A 21,977-nucleotide genomic window follows, 5' to 3' on the forward strand; every position below is an offset into this window, starting at 1 on the left:
TCCTCTAGGTCCTTGAATGTTCCTGGCGTCTGCCCACCCTGGCCTTTGTTCTTGCTGCTCCCTCACCCAAGGCCCCCCCGACCAAGATCTCCCCTTGGCTCGTCCACCCCTGACCACCCTGGCCAGGCAGCCCCTTACTTCCCACCCACTGGAGGCAGGCGCCATATCAGGAAGTGTGGCCACACTGCCGCTGTGCCCACACATGGCCAATGTGTGGTGAAAAAACAATGGACCCACACACAGCTACCTTCTTCCATGCCTGTGTTCCCTGGGCTTCTGTCCCAGCTTTGAGCCACCTTCAGGGACCTCGGGCCCCCACTTGCCCATTCTGAGCTGCCAAGAAGGTAAAATGGGAAGATGGGTCAGGCTGGGCGCAGTCGGCTGCAGTCATCATTATAGCTCGCATTAGAAGACTTTCCCAAGGCCAGAGTGAACCCGGGCCTGGCACCCCACGGCTTACACCACTCCCTCCCCTCCCAGAAACAGGCCTGCATGTTGATCCGAAACCTGGTGGCCCGCAGCCAGGCCTTCTCACAGCCCATTCTGGACCTGGGAGCCGAGGCGCTCATCTCGAAGGCCCGTGCTGCCCACCGTGACTGTGAGGACGTGGCCAAGGCCGCCCTGAGGGACCTGGGCTGCCGTGTGGAACTGTGTGAGCTCTGGACAGGCCAGAAGGGTAACCTGGCACTGTGACCCCCTTGGCCACAGGGACTCGAGGTGAGTCAGTGGCTGCAGCGTACGTGACTGCCCTGCACTTCATGCCACAGCTGGGCCCACCTGCTTCCGTTGTCAGATACATCTGACAACACACCTGGTAAGAAGCACCCAGTCCAGGCTGCCCGTCCCTCTTCCTGGCCCTTTCCTCCTAGAAGGACTTGCAGTGTTGCCAGGAATGCGGGGCCCTGCTGCCTGCCCTGGCCCCATGATGTCTGGTACCCAGTTAGCATCTGAGTGGTGTGTTTGGGTAGTTGGGGTCCTGCCTCTGTCCTTGTCCTCACCTGTAAAATGGGTCTCAGACACGTACACTGCTGGCCAGTAGGTGGGGCCATGATGTCTGTCCATTGGAGCCCAGGAATAAAGACCATGGATGCAGAGTGGACAGTGCCTATCCCATAGCTCGGCTGGGTAGGGGCTGTGGCCTCAGGAGAATTAGCGGGGAGGGCAGGAGGAATAGACATGTCGGGGGGGGTCATAGGGTCACCAAGGAAAGCTAAGGAGTTTTGAAAGTAGCTTGGGTGTTCGATCTGTGGACAGGGTGGTGGGGATGCAGTGGCAGGATGAGGGGTCTCCAGGTGCTGAGGGCACATTGCTTGGGGGACTCAGAGCACAACATCTGAGCCAACATCATGGTCCCCCTGAGCCTTGGTGGTCCCCATAAAACAGGGATGCAGAGTCCAGTCCGAGGGGTGGAACAGGGCCACAGTGGGTGGCCCCAACTATCCTGGCTGTGCCTGCTGACATCACCAGCCTCCTGGTCACTAAGCCTCCCACACAGCTACCCTGCAGCCCCTACTGGTGCCTGACAGCCAACCACCGGCTAGGTCACAGTCCTCATCCACCCGGTGGCCTGGGCAGCCTACACCCTCCCTGAGCCTCAGTTTCCCCATCTGTGGGGTAGACATCATTGTTGCTGCCCCCAGTACCTCCCCCCTGCCCATGTTCTGGGGTCCTGGGCAGCTCATCCCCTGTATGGCCAGGTCTGGTCCAGGACAGTCTTCAGAAGGGGCTCTAGGCACCATGCCTAGAGCCTACCTGGAGGCCCCTCCCTCTCCTGGAGCTCAACTCAATCCTTGACCTCACCTCTGTCCTCTTCCTGGAGGTGCCTGGTTTCCATGGAAATCAGATTACTCAAGTAGCTATGAGGGGGCATGGCCCTGGCTCCACCCCCATGTAGGGATATCTCGCCCCATGGGTGGGGGCCTGCTGGTCAGGGTGCCCTGCCCTTTGGGGACCCACAGCAGCTCCCCTGGCTGATATAAACCCCACCCCACCCCAGTGCCCCACTCCCACTCACTGAGGTTCAGGGCCAGGTGGACCTGACCTGATCCTGGGTCGGCTGCCACTTGTGACAGTGGGGGGTGTCCTTAGGCTGCACTGAGCCTCTTTATGTCTCCTGGGGGTGTGCCAGGCCAATTCCAGGGAGGCCTGAGGGCCGGCTCTATATTATTTTGTCCCTTCTCCACCCTGCAGGTCCCGTCCCAACCCTGCTCTCAAACTGCCCATGGCTCCCATGGCCCTCAGCTTGTGCCTCCCCCTTGTCTTCCCCTTTTTGATCTCCAGCCACCCCACCACAGCTCACCCCACAGCCTGGTTCCCTCTTGCCCTAGGCCCAGACACCTGCTCCCTCCTCGGCCCCCCTAAGCTCCCAGCCCAGTGCCAGGTGTGTCTTCGGAGCCTGACCCCAGCTAAGGTGGCTGTGTGTGTCCTTCCTGTGTGTTTGCCCTTCCCTTTCCCCTGTCCCTGCTGCCGGCCTGTTAGCTCAGTGGGACAGAGCGCATCTGCCCCATGTGCCCAGGCTTCCCAAAGGTATTTTCTGAGTGCACCAGAGTAAATTAACTACCCTGAGGGAGGCGGAGGGACAGCCTTTGCCCAGCCCTCCCCTTGGCTCCTGGCCAGCATGCTCCTGGGGCCTCAAGCTCCTCCAGGGAGGGGAAGCTGGCTTATCAGCCCTTCCCACCTTAGCCTGAGGAATTGGGTATCAGAGGGTGCTGCCTCAACAAGTTTGCATGCACACTGCAGGCAGCATGTGGGGTAAGAACAGCCCGGGTATCCTCTCTGCACTTCAGGCATCACCCCGCTGGAGCCTTGGCCTCCCCTCTGTCCCTGCATGAGGTGCCTGGCTCAGACAGCCTAGGGGGCCTGGTTAGGGATTGCCTGTCGACTTCAGCCACTCCTCTAAGGAGTTCTTGCTGTCGTCGTTGATGATGTCAGTGCTCCCAAGAGGAAAATGGGCGAAGACAGAACATTTAGTCCAGCCAGGCCTCTGCCACTCTGTAGTACTGAACATGCAGCCCCACCTTTGTTAGCTCTGTAAAGCTGATACAAGACTCCCTTGGGCAGCATCGATGAGTAAACCCCCATAGGGGCAGGCTGCTGTCACTTCTCCCTATAGTTGAGGAGAAGGGGCTGTGGTGGGCTGGAGCCCAGGCTAGCCTCATTGCAGGTGGCCTGACCTACGTGGGTGGCCAAGCCTCCATGCTGCACCCATTCTGGCCTACAGTGTCCTGTGAGGTGATTCCTGGGTCTCCACACCCTGGCCCAGTGCAGCTCAGGTGCCTGGGGAGGGGAAGGTCATTGCTGCTGCCAAGGGGCACTCCCTGCCACTGCACAGAGGTTGGTCAGTGCCAGCATGCTATTCAGTGGACAGAAGTCAGAGCTCAGTGCACCAGCCTCACAGGCAGAGGTGGTGCCCATACTGGGCTGCTGCCTGACCCTTGCCTTAGTTGGCACTGTCCCTGGGTACCTCAGAGCCCGCCAGGAGCTGGCTGTCCCTGTCTTGGGCTGGCAGGTAGGCACTGAGAATGGCCACCTCTGACACAGAGACCTCAGTCACAAGCCTCTTATGGTGGAGTTGGTCTGTGTCCTCATTCTATGAGGTGTACTTTACAGAGAGGAAAACTGAGGCCCAGAGGAGAGGAAGAGTGTACCCTTCACCAACATTCCAAATGCTCCTTTTGGACTGGCCTAGTCATAACATTTGACTTCCATTCATCTCTCCGATGCCCCCATCCACTCTGGGAGGTAGCTGGGAAAATTGAGGCAGAGTTTGAGTCACTTGCTGAAGGTCATGTGCCCTGGAAATAAAAAAGCGCAGAGACTGAAACCCAGCCCTGGACCTTCCCACTGAGGAACACTCAACCACATAGTGGTTTTCTCATCTGCAAAGTGGGCCCATCACTGCCCCCCTCCCCCTGGAAACCAGGTCAGAAGATGGTGTTGGGAAGTGCCCAGTGGGGTGACAAGGTGCCAACTTCCTCCTCCCCTCCCTCCAGGTCCTGGAAGGACAATCCCTAGGGATCCACTGGCAGCTGTGTCTCAGCCATGCCTACTGGGCTGCCCACTGGGAAGCAGGGAGCAGCTAGGGGCACAGGAGGGGAGGCCAGGTGGGGACACCAGGAGTGAGGACTTCCAATGTAGGAGCCTCATCTCCCCTCCACACAGAGGGTCTGTGAGATACTTGGGTGGGGCACCCTGCAGGGGCTTACAAGGCCCTAAAGTGGGAGCTATATTACCCTGCAGCTCAGCCTTGCCCCCTCCCAGGGCTTCGTGGCTCTGAACTTGATCTCACTCACCCAGCCACACTCAGGAAATAAGAGCTGCTGTATGTGGCACATTTGTAACCCTCTCCACCCAGGAGCTTAAGGGAGTGCCCTTGGTGAGTCAGAGAGCAGAGTGGGCTAGGGTAGGCTAGATGCCTAGCCTAGCACAGGGCAGCAGGTGTCCCTAAATGCCCCTTGGACCACAGGTTACAGACAGAAGCAGAGCACACAGGCCAACCTTGGTTCACTGAGGGTCACACGCTCCCACCAGAAGGTCACCGAGAGAGCTTGGGGTATAAAATTCTGTGGAAGCCGCCTCAGAGCTCAGCAGGGAGACTGAAATGGAGGAGTCACTGTCCATTTCCCAGGGAGGAACTTGAGCTCACCAGCCCCTTGCCCAAGGCCGCACCGCAGGAGGGCCAGGGGCCGAACAAGGATTCTCAAGTGTCTGCTCTGTGACACTGCCTCTCCTCCAAAAGGAAAGTGTGCTAGGTTCACACCTAGAACCGGCCGCTGGCGTGCTGTGTGACCCTGTGTAGACCCCAATGTATACAATGGCCTTGACCTCACGGAGTTGGGGTTAGGACTCTGAGTGCGCCAGAGGCTAAGAAGCGGAGAAGCGGCCGGCAGGGACGTCCTGTCCCGCGGAGGAGGAGGCTCGGTCTCCACCGAGCCAAATCATTCCACAAAGCGTCCTCCCATGGCCCCGGGCCACGCATCCGTCCTGGGCTGCGCGTCTGCCACTGCAGGCTGCTCACAGGCGGCAGCAGGGATGCCTTGGCGCCCGAGTGGTTGCCCGCCTCTCGCTGCCTGGCCTGGATCCCGCACTTTGCACGCCCACCCGCGCCCCGCCGTTGGTCGCCGTGACCGCCCGTCCCGACATCGAGCCAATCCACGCTGCCTTCTGGGCTACGCCCTCCTCCCCCTCGCCCCTGCCTGAAGGCCTCACCACCGCGCTCGGAGCTCAGCCCTCGTTCCCCAGCGATTGGCCATTGGGACTGCCCGTCGCCGTCGAGACCAATCCTCGTCCCCGTCCAGGCGCTTGCCTCCCAGCGCTGTGCACCCTCCGGGACCTCCCGGGGTACCCAAGGCCTCTCCCAACGGCCCCGCCTCCGCCCCGTAGCAATTGGCCGCAAAGGCTGCCCCTCCGCCTCGTGTCCGCCAATCCCTGCTGCCCACCGCGTCGATTGGCCGGAGCGCGGCCAATCGGGGCGCGGCATGGCCCCTCCCGTGGCGCGCTCTGGGGGTGCGCGGGGCGGGGCGGACGAGGCTGGAGGTAGCGGCGGCGGCGGCGGCGGCGGCGGCGGCGGCGGCGCGGCGCGGCCGGTGAGAGGCATCGGGTGGACAGGGCTGGGGTCTCGGGCCCGGGGTGGGAGGGGTGCGGGCAGTGTCACGGGCCCCGGGGCGGGTGCAGCAAGGCGACACCTGACAGCGTCGTCAGGGAGCAGGGAGAGGTTAAAGCCCCACCCCCGGACTCCGACACCCTCATCGGGACCCCGACACCCTCGTCTGTGCCCCCTGAGGGCCTCACACCCGGTCTGAGCTCCTCGCCTGCACCCACGCACACCTGACACCACGTTCTCATTTGTTGGCACCTCTGTACACCTGAGACCACCCTCTTCGTAGTCACCACCCTATTCATAGTCACCCCCCACATCCTCAACCTCGTGTCCCCTGGGGCCCCTCACAGCTGGGCCTGCACCCCCATATACACCTGAGTCTGTGTCTGCCCTTCCTGACAGCCCTCTCACACACCTGACACGGCGCCCCCACTCGTGAACCCCCCACATCACCTGAGCCTGTCTGTCCTCTGATGCCCCCACACGCTGGGGCTGTGCCCCCTCCCAGCCCCCACAGCTGAGCCTGCATCTTACGCACACACTTGAGCCTGTGACACTGCCCTCCCCACCCCACCCCCACCCGGCACACCTTGGCCTGTTCTAGGCTTCACTGACCTCCCTGAAGTCTAGGTCTGTGCCCCTCACACTGACCCCCTCCTTCAACAGCCTGGGTCGGTGCCCTAAGGATCCCCCTCCCCCAGCCACCTGCTGTCTCCCAGCAAACCCCTCACCCCATCACCTCCCCCACCCTGTCGGTGTCCCTCACTGGTCTCCCCCATTATGGGATCTCTGTCCTTCCATTATTATCCCTGTTCACACCTGTGCCCCCATCTCATACCTGTGTGTGCCCCTCCCAGGTTCTCTAACATTTACCCAAACTTTGTATCTTAGGTCACTGCATCCCCAATCTACCCCTCACCACACACATAAACAAAAGCCACCCAGGTGTTATCTCTTAATGATAATGGCTCTTGACAGGCTCTAAAAGTGATTTCCACACCTTAGAACAATCCCCTCAGATAGACAAAACCAGAATTGTCCCCACTCTGCCAACCACAAACCCAAAGCTCTACTCCAGTGCTGTACACAGAGCCTACTCTCTCCTGTGGCCCACCTCAGTCTGTTGCCCCCCTGTTGTGTTTCTCTCTGAGGGATCAACTGGGGAGGGGAGCCTTCCTGTTCTCTGTGCTCACCCCCACCCCCAGGCGTGACTTTGACTGGGCGGGGAAGTGTTGAGCTGGAAGGGGTGACCCTGTGGTTGCTGGAGTGTGAGCCTGGATTCCTGGGGTAGGGTGGGCCGAGCAGACTTGGGTGGCTCGCTGACCTGTGTGAACGTTTGGGGCCCAGAAAGCTGCCAAACCCAAGAGAGTAAGGAAACAGCCCAGATGAGGGAGCTGATGTTTTACCGCCCAGGCTGGACTGCCTGTGGTGCTGGGGTAGTAGTTTTTCCGGAACTGTACAAGTTCCCGAGTGTGTGATTTAAGGCTACAGCGGAGAAGGAGGCAGGTGACTTTGTTATTTAAAAGTGGTAAAGGACTGCTTCCTGTGAGGCTGGCACATTGCTTCTTGACCTCTTCCCATCTCACTTGCAAAGATGAGGTCAGAATGTTCCAAAGGGTTGTGTCACCTTCAACTTCTGTGGAAACTGAAACTATTGGGATTTTTCTGTCCAACTTCATAAGGGGTCATTTAAAATGTGCGTGTACATGTATATATATACACACACATGCATTAAAACGTACACATGTATAGATGTACATGTATATAATACACAGTCACGTACATGTGAGTATGTATGCATATGTACTCATGCACATGCATACATGTGCACATGAAATAGATACATGTGCACATCACGTATACTTATATGTAAATGTATACAACTCTACACGTGGAATCCTGGTGATGCATTGGTTAAGAGTTTGGCTGCAAACCAACAGGTTGGCAGTTTGAATCCACCAGCCTTTCTGTGGAAACCCCATGGGGCAGTTCCACTCTGTCCTATACGGTGGCTATGAGTCGGAATGGACTCAACGGCAACAGGTTTGGTTTTGGGGTTTACTTTATACACATATACATACACGCGCGTTGTTAGTTGCCGTTGAGTTGATTTCAACTCATGGTGACTCCGTGTGTATCAGAGTGGAACTGCTGCAAAGTGTTTTCAAGGCATTGACCCTTTGGAAGCAAATCTCCAGGCCTTTCTTCCTGGGCACCTCTGGGTGAGCACAAACCACCAACCTTCGAGCTAGTAGTGGAGTGTACGTGAGCGTATATACACATATATGTTGTTGCCTGCCGTTGAGTCAATCCAGACTTGCAGCGACCCCATGTGTTACAGAGTAGAACTGCTCCAGAGGGTTTTCTTGGCTGTACCTTTTTACAGGAGCAGATCTCCAGGGCCTTTCTCTCAAAGCACTGCTGGGTGGGTTCGAACTGCCGACCTTTTGGTTAGCAGCTGAGCACTTTAACCACTGCACCAGCAGGGCTCCTTCCATCCCTTTTACCCAGTGGTAAATCTTCACTGAATTTCACTGGACAGAAGTATAGAGTATTTAACCAGTCCCTTGGGGATGGCCAAGTTGCTGCTGGCATTTTGCTCTTGCAGACAGCCGTGATGGATAGACTCATGCATTCATCAAACAGGGAGTAAGTATTTGCTGCTCACCACCCACCCCCACCATCCGTCAGTGCCCAAGAGAGTTCAAAGCCTCCATCTGGTGGCTTTGTCTGCAGTCAAAGGGCACATTCCTTTACTTTGTTCCTGCCCCTCCCTCGAGGTTGTACCCATCACTCTGCCTTTTGTCCTCTGTGAAGTTGGAAAGTGCTGTTGTCCCCCCTCCCTGCACCCAAAAAAGGTCATTATCAAGCTTGCTGGTCTCCAATCTGTTGAGCAGGAAACAGCACAAGGATCTTTTAGAAAATTGCTTCTGTGCGTATGGCTGTGTCTTGGGTGTTTTTGGCTAGTGTGGCCCTTAAACATCAGACTTGTTTTGCTACATGTTTCTTTTCTACCCTCAGACTGAACTTCAGTCCAAGACCGAAGCTCAGTTCAGTCCCTCCTCCCTGAAGCTCAGAGGGCAGCCCTGGCTTGGGCATCCTTGCAGAGAGGGGGAGTCAGGCACGCCCAAGTCCTGCAAGGGCAGGTTGGGGGGGTGCTCAAAGGAGGTACCTTGGGAAGAACAGTTGGCTGGAAGAACTGTTCAGCTGTTGTGATTCTGTTTTTTTCATGTGAGTCTAGCAAAAGAAAAGACTAAGGTGTCACATGACATGGAGACAAGTCTGTAATGTTAGATCTGTTTGGGAGGTTGTTCTGTGGCATTCACAATTTCTCACTATTGGTGCCAAGTTAGGGAGGATTGTCAGACTCGGGGGGGGCTGCTAAGGCCTGTTTCAACAAGTCATCCGTTTTTTTGTGTGTTTTTCTCTTCTTTCCTGTTTGAGCAACTAGAAGTTCAAAAACCCATTGCCGTCTAGTCGATTCTGCCTCCTGGTCACCCCGCGTGTGTCAGAGTAGGGCTGTGCTCCGTAAGATTCACGGTGGCTGACGCGTCAGGCGCGGATCACCAGGCCTTTATTCTGAACCACAGTCTCCGGGTGAGCAGCCGAGCATATTCACCATGTGCATGACCCGGGGACTCCCAGCTGGAAATTAGGATGGCATCATATTGAGATTATCAGAATCGTTGGCTTGTTTGAGTTTTGTAAGAGTGAATTTAAAAATGCGTTGCCTTTTTGACTTTAACTATGAAATACTTCTTGATAGAAAGTATGTAATGTTCACAATATAAACAAAGAAGGCACTCCGAATAATAACACCAACACCCAGCTCAGGAAATAGAACAGTCCCCTGCAGCCCTGCCCCGGCCCCAGTGCTATTTTTAAAATGTGTTCAACATTTGTTGTCTTCACCAAGCACCTTTTTCTGCAGCCGCCTTGGGCCTAGGGCTTAAATCCCAGAGCTCAGCGAGGTTCTGTAGGAGCCAGGATTTCTGCCTGCCGAGAGCTTGGCCAGCAGGGCCACTGTCCAGTGAGGGGAAAATGGCCTCTGGGCCAGGTGGCAGGTCACTACGAGGGGCAGGCCCATGCCGACACTTGCTGCCTGAAGCCTCTGCTAAGCCATCTGGGGCGCTATTCAAGTAAATGCTTGTCCAGGTGCTTCTGTTGTGTTTCGTTTTGTTTTTCTTAATTGTGAAAATATACGTAGCAAAACATACACCGATTCAACAATTTCTACATGTACATTCTTCAAGTTCCACAACCATTCTGATCCTCATTTGCCACATTGTTCTTCCCCCACTAACAAACGCATGCCCCCTAAGTTTCCTGTCTGATCTTTCCAGTCACTGTTGTCAGTTTGATCCCATATAGATAGCTTTTAAAAGAAGACAGTGCTCAAGGCAGACCTTTCTTACTAGTTGAACTATAAACTATTGTTTGGTTTTAAGAAGACTTCAGGGGATAATTTCGGTTTAAGGTTTAAAGATTATCTCAGGGCAATACTTTCAGGGGTTCATCCAGCCTCAGTTGCCCCAGAAAGTCTGGATTCCAGGAGCATCTGAAATTCTTTTCTGCATTTTTCCCTTTTTGATCAGGATTCAAGGAGCCCTGGTGGCACACCAGTTAAGCACTAGGCTGCTAACTGAAAGGTTACAGCCAAAAACACTTGATGGGGCAGTTACTACTCTATCACATGGGGTTGCTATGAGTTGAAATTGACTCGACAGCACCCATAACAACAAGGATCGGGATTCTTTCATAGAATCTTCAATCAAAATGTTCAGTAATGATGGCCGGGCACCCAGGTGCCTCTGTTGTTTTGATCAAGAAGAGGAATGCTGATGGGGTCAGACAGAAGATTGAGGGGCTCGGAGCACGTTCCCTGCCCTCCAGAACGGCCAGTGTGTGTGCAGCCCCCCGGAGTGGCGGTGGTGGTTGTTACAGCCCCAGCTCATTCAACCTTCTGTACAACAGAACAAAACGTTGCCCAGTCCTGTGCTATCTTCGTGAGTGTGGGTATGTTTGAGCCCATTGTTTTGTTTTTGTGTCAGTCTCTCTCATGGAGGGTCTCTCTCATTTTTGCCGACCCTCTACTTTACCAAGGGAGATGTCCCTTTCTAGTGATTGGTCTTTCCTGATGACGCGTCCAAAATAAGCAAAACAAAGTTTTACCACCCTTGCTTCTAAGGAACATTCTCACTGTGTTTTTTCTGAGACTGGTTTGTTCTTGCAGTCCGTAGTATTTTCAGCATTCTTTGCCAGCATCGTAGTTCAAATGGTATAGCTTCTAGCATTGTAGCAACGTGCAAGCCCCCACCGTACGGACAGACTGACAGAAGGGTGGTGGCAACCCTCTTATTCACCTGAACCCTCTTATTCATCTCCCCTCCCAGGTGGGAAGGACCTGGAGAAGTGAGTAGATGTGTTTTAATTTATGCTTTTCATTTTTTTTTTTCATTGCCCCGGGCCGAGTGCCTATCAGGCTGTGAGATCCGTTCTGCGGTTATCCCTAGTTACAGAGAGTAGTGAGGGCAGTTGTGGGTCAGGGGTAGAATCCTCACCTTCCATGTAGGATATCCACGTTCGATTCCTGGCCAGCACACCTTATGCACAGCTACGACCCGTTGAGGCTTACGTATCGCTATGATGCTGAACAGGTTTTAGCGGAGCTTCCAGGAAGAAAGTCCTGGAGATCTGCTTCTGAAAATCAGCCAGTGAAAACCCTATGAATCGCAAAGGGCTGATCTGCAGCCGATCAGGGAGATAGCACAGGACCAGGCAGTGTTTTGTTCTGTTGTGCACAGGGTTGCCATGAGTCAGGGCCCGACTTGACGGTAGCTAACAATGGAAGTGTAATGAGGCTGAGGAGGCTTTTTCCAAGGACACTCAGTGTACGTGGGGAGCCAGGCAGACCTGGTGAGCCTACCTCCAGGCCCCAGCCCTCCTCTACATGTGGCCTTAGACACATTCATAAAGCGCCCTGAGTGCCTCCATGCAGCTTGAGGAGGAGCGAACGTGAAGCCCTAGTAGTACTCCCAGGTGCTGTAAACACGCACATACCTCTTGTGAGCCAGACCCAGACTTAGGCGATGCCCCCGTGTGGTCGGGTCCTGTAACTGCTCAGTCCTGAGAGGAGCCACAGGGGCTGCGGTTCAGTCCTGGGGGTGGGGAGGCTCCCTGAGGTCTGAAGCTCAGGAAGAGTGAACTAGATGGCACAGCCTCTGAGCAGAGCGGACGTCACACGGGAGAGCAAGCCTGGCACCGAGCAACCAGCATCAGCTGAGGACACTGAGAAAAGTGAGGGCCTAGCCCACGGTGCTGGCTTGGACCGCAGGAAAAGCCAGTGGTGACTGCAGAGAGTGGCTTACCCCAAGACAGCCATGGGCACAACATGGCTTGGAGACTTGAACTCAGGGCCTAGCTGTGGCTGGGCAAGCCGCTGGCACCCACATTCTGTGCTCTCTGTGTATAAGACTGGGCGGTGGCCTGCCTCTTGAGTAGGCGTGAGGGTTTGGCATTAGTTAGGCATGGATTCCAGCCACACTGACAGGAACACCCAGCCTACTGTGCCTGTTGGTGCACCTAACCACAACGCCTCCTCACTCTTGGTGACTCTGACTTCACAAGTCTGGGGTGAACCAGGGAGTCCTTGCAGGTGGTCCTGGAGACACCTGGCAGAGCAGACGTGAGCAGCCCTTCCCTTCCTGGCAGTGGGCATACCTGTCCTCTGAAGCGTCATCCCTTCATGAGGCTGCCACGACAAAGGGGAGGGTGTATCAGGACCATGCCTTGAGAACAACAGGTGGGGGGTAAGAAGGCCTCCCCAGCCAAGACGAGAGAGGCCACACAGCAGGATGCACCTCTGGTCAGTCAGAGCCAAACGTGGCAGACTGGACCGTCCAGTGGAGCAGCCTTTGGTGGGGAGTTGACATTTCCAAAATGCACCAATCCGAGGGGCTTTGGTAAAGATTGTGAGCTGAGGTGGCACCTTGGGAGATGAACCTGGAGGGCGTGGGGGGCAGGCACTGGAGACAATAGTTTGGCCCTCACAGAGCCCTGGCAAGGGACAACGCACTGAACATCGGTCTTGGGGCTGTGAGAGCTGAGAGTTGGGCTGGGCACTGGCACGATCCAGGGGGCTGCAGTGGCGGTGGTAGGACCTACTCTTCCCTGGCCCACCCTGCCCTGTCTGCTCCTTATCAGGGAGCATGGTATTTACCAACACCTGTTAACTGCTTGCCCCAGAAATAGTAACAGGTGAAGAAACTGAGGCTATGGAGGTTTGATCAGGTGTCAAGGTCACAGGCTAGAGTCCGAAATCACAGGCTGGACCTGGCTTCCCACAGCACATGCTGGTGTTGCAGGGAGCCTGTGCACCTGCCCGTTTGGGGAATGAGGCAGACAGTGATCGCAGTGGTATGTTCCTGAGCTTTGTGAAGGATTCCCTGAAGGTCAGGAAGAGAAGGGCAAAAACACCTGTGAGCTGAGCATGACCCGCTACCCCTCTCCCCCGCCCCTGGCCTTCCAGGGACCTACAACAGGCGAGTGAGGCGGGTGAGATGGACAGCAGCTAACTCTTGGAGGGGAGAGGCTGGCACATTTAGGATGGACTTTGACGGATGCATAGGAGTTTTCCAAGCATGGTGGGAAGTGGGGAACATTCCAGTTGTGTCGAGGAGTTAATTCACACCTCAAGCAAACAGTTGTTGAAGGCTGGCTGAGAGAGCACTGTGCTTGGTTCCCCATGGTAAAAACATGGGCTTTTGGGGTGAGGGCTAATTACACAAGTGCACCTTCTGAGTGGATTAAGTACTGTGGAGCGCCTTGGTTTGTTTTAGTGTTTGGGTTTTTTAAGTCATGTGCCAGGGTAAGTGGGGCAGGTGTCTGCAGCAGTATCTGTGAGTGACGAGAGCTGCAATTCCTCAGGGAACTTTCTGGCATTTTCCGGGGCTTGGATGTCTGTGTGTCTAACCACAGAGACCGCAGCCCTAGGTCACTGCCTCCAAAGTTTGTCCGGAAGCCCACACAGAGGCAGCCCTGGTCTTTGAGGGTTAACAAGGGACAAGTACTGTGTAAAACGCTTGGGGCCACTTAGGCAGAGATAATGCCTATTAACCAGGAAAGAAAACAGCTTTTATCAGCATTCAGAGAGGATGTTAATTAGCTTCCATTTACCAGTGATTACTGATCTCTTTCACAGTGTTTGGAGCTCCATTAACTACACACGCCTTCCTACTCACACTTTTACTAGGCTCCAGGGGTGGACTTCAGGCATTTGTGGTCTGGGCTCCTAGGGTCCCTGCCTCACTGTGGAAGTAGCCCTCATCCCACCCCCTAAAAAAACAGTCCACCCACCTGAACCCATGCTCCTTGTCTCTGGGGAGGCCAGAGCTGGTGCTATTGTGGTCAAATTGACTTATTTTTTGTGTGTGTAAAAATCCATGTTGTTGTCGTTAGTTGCTGTCCAGTCAGCCCTGACTCGTAGCAACCCCGTGTGTGCAGAGTAGAACAGCTCCATAGGGTTTTCAAGGCTGTCACCTTTCAGAAGCAGATCGCCAGGCCTGTCTTCCGTGGCGCTTCTGGGTGATTCAAACCTCCAACCTGTTGGCAAGTAGTGGGGCGCTTAACCAATTATACCACCCAGGAACTCACAGTAAAGCACGTATAACATAAAATTTACCCTTTCAACCATTTAACCATTTAGTACATTTACAGAATCATGCAACCACCCCTTATGTCTAGTTCCGGAACATTCTCTTCACCCCAAAAAGAAACCCTGTACCCACTAGCAGTCTGTTATGGATTGAAGTGTGTCCCCCCAAAAAATGTGTGTCAGCTTGGCTAGGCCGTGATTCCTAGTGCTGTGTGATTGTCCAGCATTTTGTCATCTGATGTGATTATCCTGTGTTGTAAATCCTAACCTCTATAATGTTACTGAGGCAGGGTTAGAGGCAGTTATGTTAATGAAGCAGGACACAATCTGCAAGATTAGGTTATGTCTTGAGTCAGTCCCTTTTGAGATAGAAAAGAGAGAAGTGAGCAGAGAGGAGAGGGACTTCCTACCACCAAGAAAGAGCCAGAAGAGGGCATCCTTTGGACCTGAGGACCCTGTTCTGAGAAACTCCTAGACCCAGGGGAAGACCAATAACAAGGACTTTCTGCCAGAGCCAACAGAGAGAGAAAGCCTTCCCCTAGAGCTGGCACCCTGAATTTGGACGTCTAGCCTTCTAGACTGTGAGAGAATAAATTGCTGTTTGTTAAAGCCACCCACTTGTGGTATTTCTCTTGTAGCAGCACTAAATAACTAAGACACAGTCACTCTCCAGCCCCTGGCAACCACTTATCTGTTCTCTGTCTCTAGAGATTTGCCTGTTCTGGAGATTATAAACAGAATCACAGTATGACTTTTAAAGTCCCTCCCAACGTTGAGGTTTTGAGATTTCAGGTAAACGTTCCCTAGATGGCGCCACCTAGTTTTATCACCACGTTAGAGGCAGTGATGGTTCAGTGGTAGAATTCTCTCCTTCCACAAGGGGGACCCAGATTTGATTCCCAGCAATGCATAGCCCCCACCCATCTGTCAGCGTGGAGGCTTGTGTGTTGCTAGGGTGCTGAAACTAGATTTCAGCAGAGTTTCCAGACTAAGATGGACTAGGAAGAAAGTCCTGGCAATCTACTTCTGAAAATCAGCCAGTGTAAACCTACGGATCACAACAGTCCTATCTTCAGCTGCTCCTGGGGTTGCCACAGGGCCTGGCAGTGTTCCCTTCTGTTGTGCCTGGGGACGACTGGACGGTTACTCCGGTTCACCCCCCACCTGCCCCTTTTGTTTTTTCTTTGGTATGTGGAGAGGTTGCTAAACAGAAACAACGTGTGAACAAGAGAATTGCTTGTTATTTGGTGCCGCTATCACAGGATAAGACGGCCCTGGGCCCCAGCCCCCAGCCCTGGATATTGCCCCCTCCCCACCCAGGGAGACTCTGGCACCTGGACTCCCATTCCAGAAAGTGCTTCCAGGAGGGGTACATTCAGCAGTGCTGAGCAGGAGCTGGGGAGTAGAGCTTCCTGGTGCTGTGGATGCTGTCATCATGGTTGGAATAGGTGCTATAGCGTGTGGGGTCAGGGCCCGGAAGGTGCAGGGGACAGGCACTCACCACAGGAAGCACCTCCCCTGCAGTCATGTGGCTGCATCCACACTCCTTGGAATCTCCCCTACCCTCCCCACTCCCCCTACGGAAGGGGACTCAGTCTAGTCCTAGCTTCCAGGGGGAGTGAGCACTCATTCCCTGATGGGGTCACCTGTGGAGAGCAGGTGGGGCACTTGCCCAGATCACTTTGCACACACGTGGCCTTGGTTCAGTCAGTCATCTGTGGAGTGGGCAACAGGTCTTCTCATGGGTGGGGGGAGCGAGTGTGGGCGGAGCACAGACCTTGGCCAGGTGCCAAACCCAGCTGTGGTCCAGAGTTTGGCACAGGTGCCTGGCCCAGTCTGGAGGCCCCAGGGGCATATCCTGCTGGAGCAGAGGAGGGATGCAGCCCTGCAGGGTAAGTAGAGCCAGGGAGAAGATACTTCCAAGCACCACCCTTGAACCACATAGCACCCAGTTGGCACCATGAGCCCAACTCACAGATGAGCAAGCTAAGGCCACAGGAGTGGGGTCTCTCACCTGGCAGCTCGCCTTGAAAAGGCAGAGCTGGGCCAGAACCCAGGGTCTGCCATTGAGCTCATGCAACAGGTGACCAGAGGGGGGCCGTGCACAGTGTCCTATAGGCTGAGGGGGAGGAGCATCCTCATGTCCCCAGAATGCTGGTTTAGGGATGGCACTTTCATGCCCTAGTTCACTGGGTGTCTCAGGAGGACTGAGAAGGGGGAGAACTGGCCCAAAGTCTGTCTTTCCTCCTTCCTTTGTACACTTGGGGATTATGGGTTTCCCGATGACAGCAGGGTCTCCTGGACTGGCTGGTTTGGGCCAGCTTTGGTAGGGTGACCCGTGAGGGGAGGGCTGTAGTGGGGCAGAAGGAGGGATCCACCGGGCTTATCCAGGCAGATCAGACGACGGATGGAAGTGCCCCCTCAGCAGTGAGGCTGGCGTGGGTGGGTGTTTCAGACCCAGATGGCTGGGCTGCTTCATTTAATTAAACCTGGATGTTACTATGTGCTTTGCTTTCATAAAGGAGCCCTTGGTGGTGCAGTGGTTAAGCGCTTGGCTGCTAACCAAAAGGTTGGCAGTTTGAACCCACCAGCTACTCTGAGAGAGAAAGATGTGACAGTTTGTTTCCATAAAGATTATAGCCTTGCAAACCTTGTGGGACAGTTCTGTCGTATAGGGTTGCTATGAGTCAGGATCGACTGACAGCAGTGGGTTTGTTTTTGTTTTTTGCCTTCACAGCATCGCTGGTGGTTTATTGGGGCCCGGTGGTAGAAGTCCTGACTACCTTTGATCACCTGGGGAGCTGGGTCATGTCATCAGAGGTCACCCCCCTCACAAGAACAGGGGCCGCAGCCATGTGTGTCCTCCTGCCAGCCCTACCCCCAACACTTGCTCCCACCCCTCTTGGTGCTCAGGCCTGGGCTGACTCCTGGCCACCCCTCCCCTCCACCTCCTTACTATGCCCTGTCAGCCTGACTCTTCCCCAAACCCCACCACCTCCCCCAGTCCCACCGTCTAGGCTCCTACCTCTTGCCTGAGTGACCACACTGGTGCCCTTAACCAGCCTTTCTGCCTCCATCCCACCCCCACTGCAGCCAGAGTGACCCTTGCTTCCCTCATTGTCCTGGTCAGCTCCTTTCTGCCCCACGGCCTTTGCACTTCGCATCCAGCTGCCTAGAATGCTGCGCCAGTGAGCCATCTATTTATCCCACCTCCATTCAGATGCTGCCCTTCCGGAAGACCTGCCAGCCACCATCCATTCCATCTGTTTCCTTCCCAGCATGTGTCCCTCCTTGCTGCATAGACTGTGGTGCCATGAGGGCAGGCCCTGTGCCTGATACAGTGGAGCCCTCGGTAAACATTCATGCATGAAGGATTCACGTCTTGGCTCCCATCCTTGCTGGGGTGGAGGTCCACCATGGCAAGACTGGCTGTTCTCATATCGTCGTTACCCCCATTGACCTGTGGTCAGCCTCCTATGATCCATCCTGGTCCCCGCAGCAGCCTGGATTAGTCTCCTGTTGCTGCTGTAACAAGTGATCACAACTTAGAGGCTTAAAACAAAAAATCTGTTGCCATCAAGTTAATATGATTCATAGCGACCCCATAGGACAGAGTAGGACCCCATAGGATTTCCTAGGCTGAAATCTTTACAGAAGCAGACTGCCACATCTTTCTCTTGCAGAGTGGCTGGTAGCTTTGAACTGCCAGCCTTTCACTTAGGAGCTTAATACTTAACCACTGTGCCACCAGGGGTCCTTCTTTAAAAAAGGGAACTAATTGCCATCAAGTCAGCCTTGGCCCTTGGCGACCCTGTGTGTGTCAGAGTAGAACTGTGCTCCACAGGAATTTCAGTGGCTGATTTTTCAGAAACTGATCACCAGGCCGTTCTTTCAAGGCACCCCCAGATGGACTCGAACCTTCAACCTTTTGGTCAGTAGCCAACGCATAACCGTTTGCACCAGCCAGGGACTCCAGAGGCTAAAATAAAATAGCACATATTTATTCTTATATAGTTCTGGAGGTCTGAGTCTAAAATGGATCCCAGGGCCAACTCTCCCAGGGAAAAATGCCTCTCTCGCCTTTTCTAGCTTCTGGAAGCCACCCACACCCTTCAGCTGGCGGCCCCCTCCTCCTTCTGTAAATTTGAACCTTCCTGTCCCTCTGTCTCCTGCTTCCGTCATTACATAATCGCCTCTGACTTGGACTTCTGCTCCCCCTCGTAAGGACCCTGTGATTACATGGACCCACCAGGTAATCCAACATAACCTCCATCCCAAGATCCCCACCTTGATCACATCTGCAAATTCCCTTTGGCTATGTGAGGTCACATGTTTGCAGGCTCTGGGGATTAGGACGGGGACATCTTGGAGGGCCACAATTCAGGTGACCACATGGCCCTTTAAACATGGTGATCCCGAAGGCCCCCTTTCCAGGGGAAATAGTAACTTTGCTGTGGAGACACCTGGCAGCCTCCAGGATGCCCAGGTGACCCAGGTGACTTCACCCTGGTGAGTCACGTGATGTCAGGTGCCTCAATTCGATGCAGTCAAGAGAGAATCCCTCCCCCAAAACCCACAACCCCAGTCTGACCATGACAGAAACAGCTGACAGACCCTGACTGTGGTGTGTTCAAGGACCTGCAGCCCATCCTCCTCACAACTGCCAAGGTCACGAACAACAAGGAAAGGATGAGGGGCTGTCGCAGATAGAGGGGACGGAGACAGAACATGAAACACAGCAAGGTGCCCTGGATGGGATTCCAGGCAGAGAGAAATGAGTGGAAAAGCTGATGAAGTCCAGGTAGTCGAGGATTTAGTTGATAGTCGGGGATTTAGTTAACAGTCCACATGAGGATATGGATAAAGATAATGTCCCACCAGGAGTCCCGGCATAGCACAAAACGGTTAAGTGCTGGACTACTAACTGAAAGGTTGTCAGTTCAAACTCTCTGAGGTGCCTTGGAAGAAAGGCCTGGCAGTCTACTTCCAAAAGATCGCAGCCTTGAACACCCTATGGAGTACAGTTCTGCCCTGCATCCACAGGGTCGCCACGAGTTGGAGTCCACTTGATGGCAAGTTACAGCAACAGTAATGTTCTGCCTCTACCTGCAGGGCTCCCCAGGACCCATCTGACAGCCAGTGCCCTGCAGGGCCCCTTCTCAAACCTGTGATGGTTACATTTGGGGGTCTCAGTGGCCCCATTTTATTTTTCTTAGATACTACTGGCTTTAGTGCCACTTTACTCACGACTTACTGCAGGGACCCAGAGCCTTAGGGGTGCTGGGGAGTGTCCATGGGAGGCCAAGTGCCCCAGACAGAGGGGTGAGGGCCTCAGCTACTCCCACCAACCCAATTGTATCTGTACCGACAGGATCAGGTCCCAGGTGTCCCCTCCTTGACCAGCTGGCCCTTCCTGCATGTGGCATCTGGTTCCTGCATGCCGGATTCTGTATTATAGGACTCTGCAATGCCCAGATAGCCCCTTCTGCCAGACCTGATTTCCGTTGGTGTCTCCCAGGCTCCCCATCCTCCAGACTCAAGGTCCCCAGAGGCTGAGCCATGGTCTCAGGATGGCTCCTCCTGGCACCTTCTCCCCAGCGCCCCTGCAGCATCCAGCCCACAGCAGGGCTGGCTAACCCTGAATCCCATCCATGGCCCTGACCCTGACTTCCATCCCCGCCCCTCTGTGCTGCCTCCTCTGGACTGGCTCGGGTCCTGATGGGGGTCGGGGGGGGGCTCCTGGCCCCACAGGCAAGCCCAGGGGTCCCTACCATTGTGCCCAGACACTTTTACAAAGAGGCTGTTCCTGATTTGTGATGTCTACGAGGGGCCTTAGCCTTTCCCCGACAGGTGATTCCTTTGGGTTAAGGGAAGCCCTGCTAATTGAAGGTTGGCAGTTCGAGTCCACCCAGAGGTGCCTGGTAAGAAAGGCCTGGTGATTTACTGTCAAAATATTATCTATTGAAAACCCTATGGACCACAGTTCTACTTGGACACACAGGGAGTTGCCATGAGTTGGGATCGATTTGGGGGCACTGGTATTGATGGGGGTCTTAGTGAGGAATAGATCCCTTGGCCTCCCCGTTACTCTGCTCGCTGCTGCAGTTAGGACCTGTATTCTCAGCCCAGCTCAGCCCTCCAAGTGGCCTTGGGCAAGTACTTAAGCTGCCTGAGCTTCAGCTTCCTCATCTGTAAAGCAGAGCTAATATGGGTCAAGGCCAAGCAGATTAAAGGACTGGGGTCAAGGAATTTAATGGACAGTAGTTGCTGTTGTGCCAAGACCAGGCCACAGGTTGTGGCATCTGTCTTGACCCCATTCTCACTCTGAAAGAATCCTTTGTCCTGGTTTCCTCAAATCATTTTTAAAAACTTTTTATTTTCAAATAATGTTAAAAGAAAAAACTTTATTTTCAAATAATGTTAGACTTACAAAAAAAGGTACAAAAATAATGGAGAGTTCCCGTCCACCATTCTCCTGGCTTTCCCCAGTGTTAGTGTATTACGTGAACATGGTAAAAACAAAACCCAAGCTTCCTGCCATCTAGTGGACTCCAACTCATGGCCCCGTGTGTGTCAGAGAAGAACTAGGCTCCGTAGGGTTTTCTTGGCCATAATCTTCACAGAAGCAGCTTGTACCACCTAGGGACCTTACCTGATCATGGTACCATGATCTAAACCTGAAAGTGAGCATTGATGTAGTACTACAAAGCACGGCCACAGTGGTGGTTCAGTGGTAACACTCTCAGCGGGAGACCTGGGTTTTGTGTCTGACTTTTTTCGCTCAGCATGTTTCTGAGGTTCATGGATGTTGTGGCATGCATCAGGACCTCATTTCTCTTTATGGCAGAGTAATATTCCATTGACTGGATGGACTGCATTTTATTTATCCATTCATCTGTTAATAGACACTTGGACTGTTTCTACTTTTTGGCTGTTGTGAATAGTGCTGCATTGAACGTTGGTTTAGAAGTATCTGCATTCCAGCTTTCAAGTCTCTTGGGTGTATACCTAGGACCAGAATTGCTGAGTCATAGGGTAATTCTACTTTTAACTTTTTGAGGAACTGCTAACTATTCAGGACCTATTTTTAAGTAGGAAAAAGCTAGATTCAGACAGCATGTTCAGCATAATCCCACTGATGCGATTTTAACACATAACTCAGTGTTATGCACGGGCATTAGTGTGGGCAGAGGGCTCGGGGACATCCAGAGGCTGGCGGAACGATCACCGTCTGCTGCGGGGCCTCTGTGTTGTTTACAGTAAATCATATCAATTTACTGTAATGATTACAAACACAGGAACTGGTGCTGGCAACCTGTTCCCTGTCCTCTGCCCTCTGTCCTCTAGACACTTGGGCCTGGATGGTGGGACATGTGCTTTGCTGAGCTTTTCCCTGACCCTCAAGGTGAGGGCAACTTGCACCTCCTGGGAGGAACCCTGAGGTATCAAAGAGCAAGGCACCATTTCATAGTGAAAAATCAATTTTCTGGAAATTTTTGTGTGAATGAACTTGGGCCCTCATCGACACAGCCCAGTGGAGGCGGGGGGGATGTTGAGGGGCCGGGTAGGTGGGCTCTTTCGGCTCCACGTCTGTCTGTGCTGGTGAAGAGGAAGTATGGATGTTCCCCCTTCCCTGCCCCATACCCCCTGGCCTGTCCCCCATGCTACACAGCCTCAGGGAAACAGTTTAACCTCTCTGAGCCTGTGGGCTCCGCTGCAGCACCA

At 54.1% G+C, this 21,977-nt stretch overlaps 1 protein-coding gene across 3 annotated transcripts in view; it reads left to right on the forward strand.

Annotated features, from left to right (window-relative positions):
• Positions 1-4,928, forward strand: part of ARMC6 (armadillo repeat containing 6) — a 40,169-nt gene extending 35,241 nt beyond the window's left edge. For 2 of the 3 annotated variants that reach the window (XM_064281014.1, XM_064281013.1), the window contains one exon: positions 481-4,925. In XM_064281014.1, coding sequence (XP_064137084.1) covers positions 481-693 — 213 coding nt within the window. In that variant the 3' untranslated portion in view covers positions 694-4,925. Of the gene's footprint in view, positions 1-480 lie in introns of all 3 variants that reach the window. The other variant, XM_064281015.1, reaches the window with a different exon arrangement.
• Positions 4,929-21,977: the final 17,049 nt, after the last annotated feature.

Source organism: Loxodonta africana, chromosome 3 (genome assembly GCF_030014295.1).
Source record: "Loxodonta africana isolate mLoxAfr1 chromosome 3, mLoxAfr1.hap2, whole genome shotgun sequence".
Taxonomy (NCBI): Eukaryota; Metazoa; Chordata; class Mammalia; order Proboscidea; family Elephantidae; genus Loxodonta; species Loxodonta africana.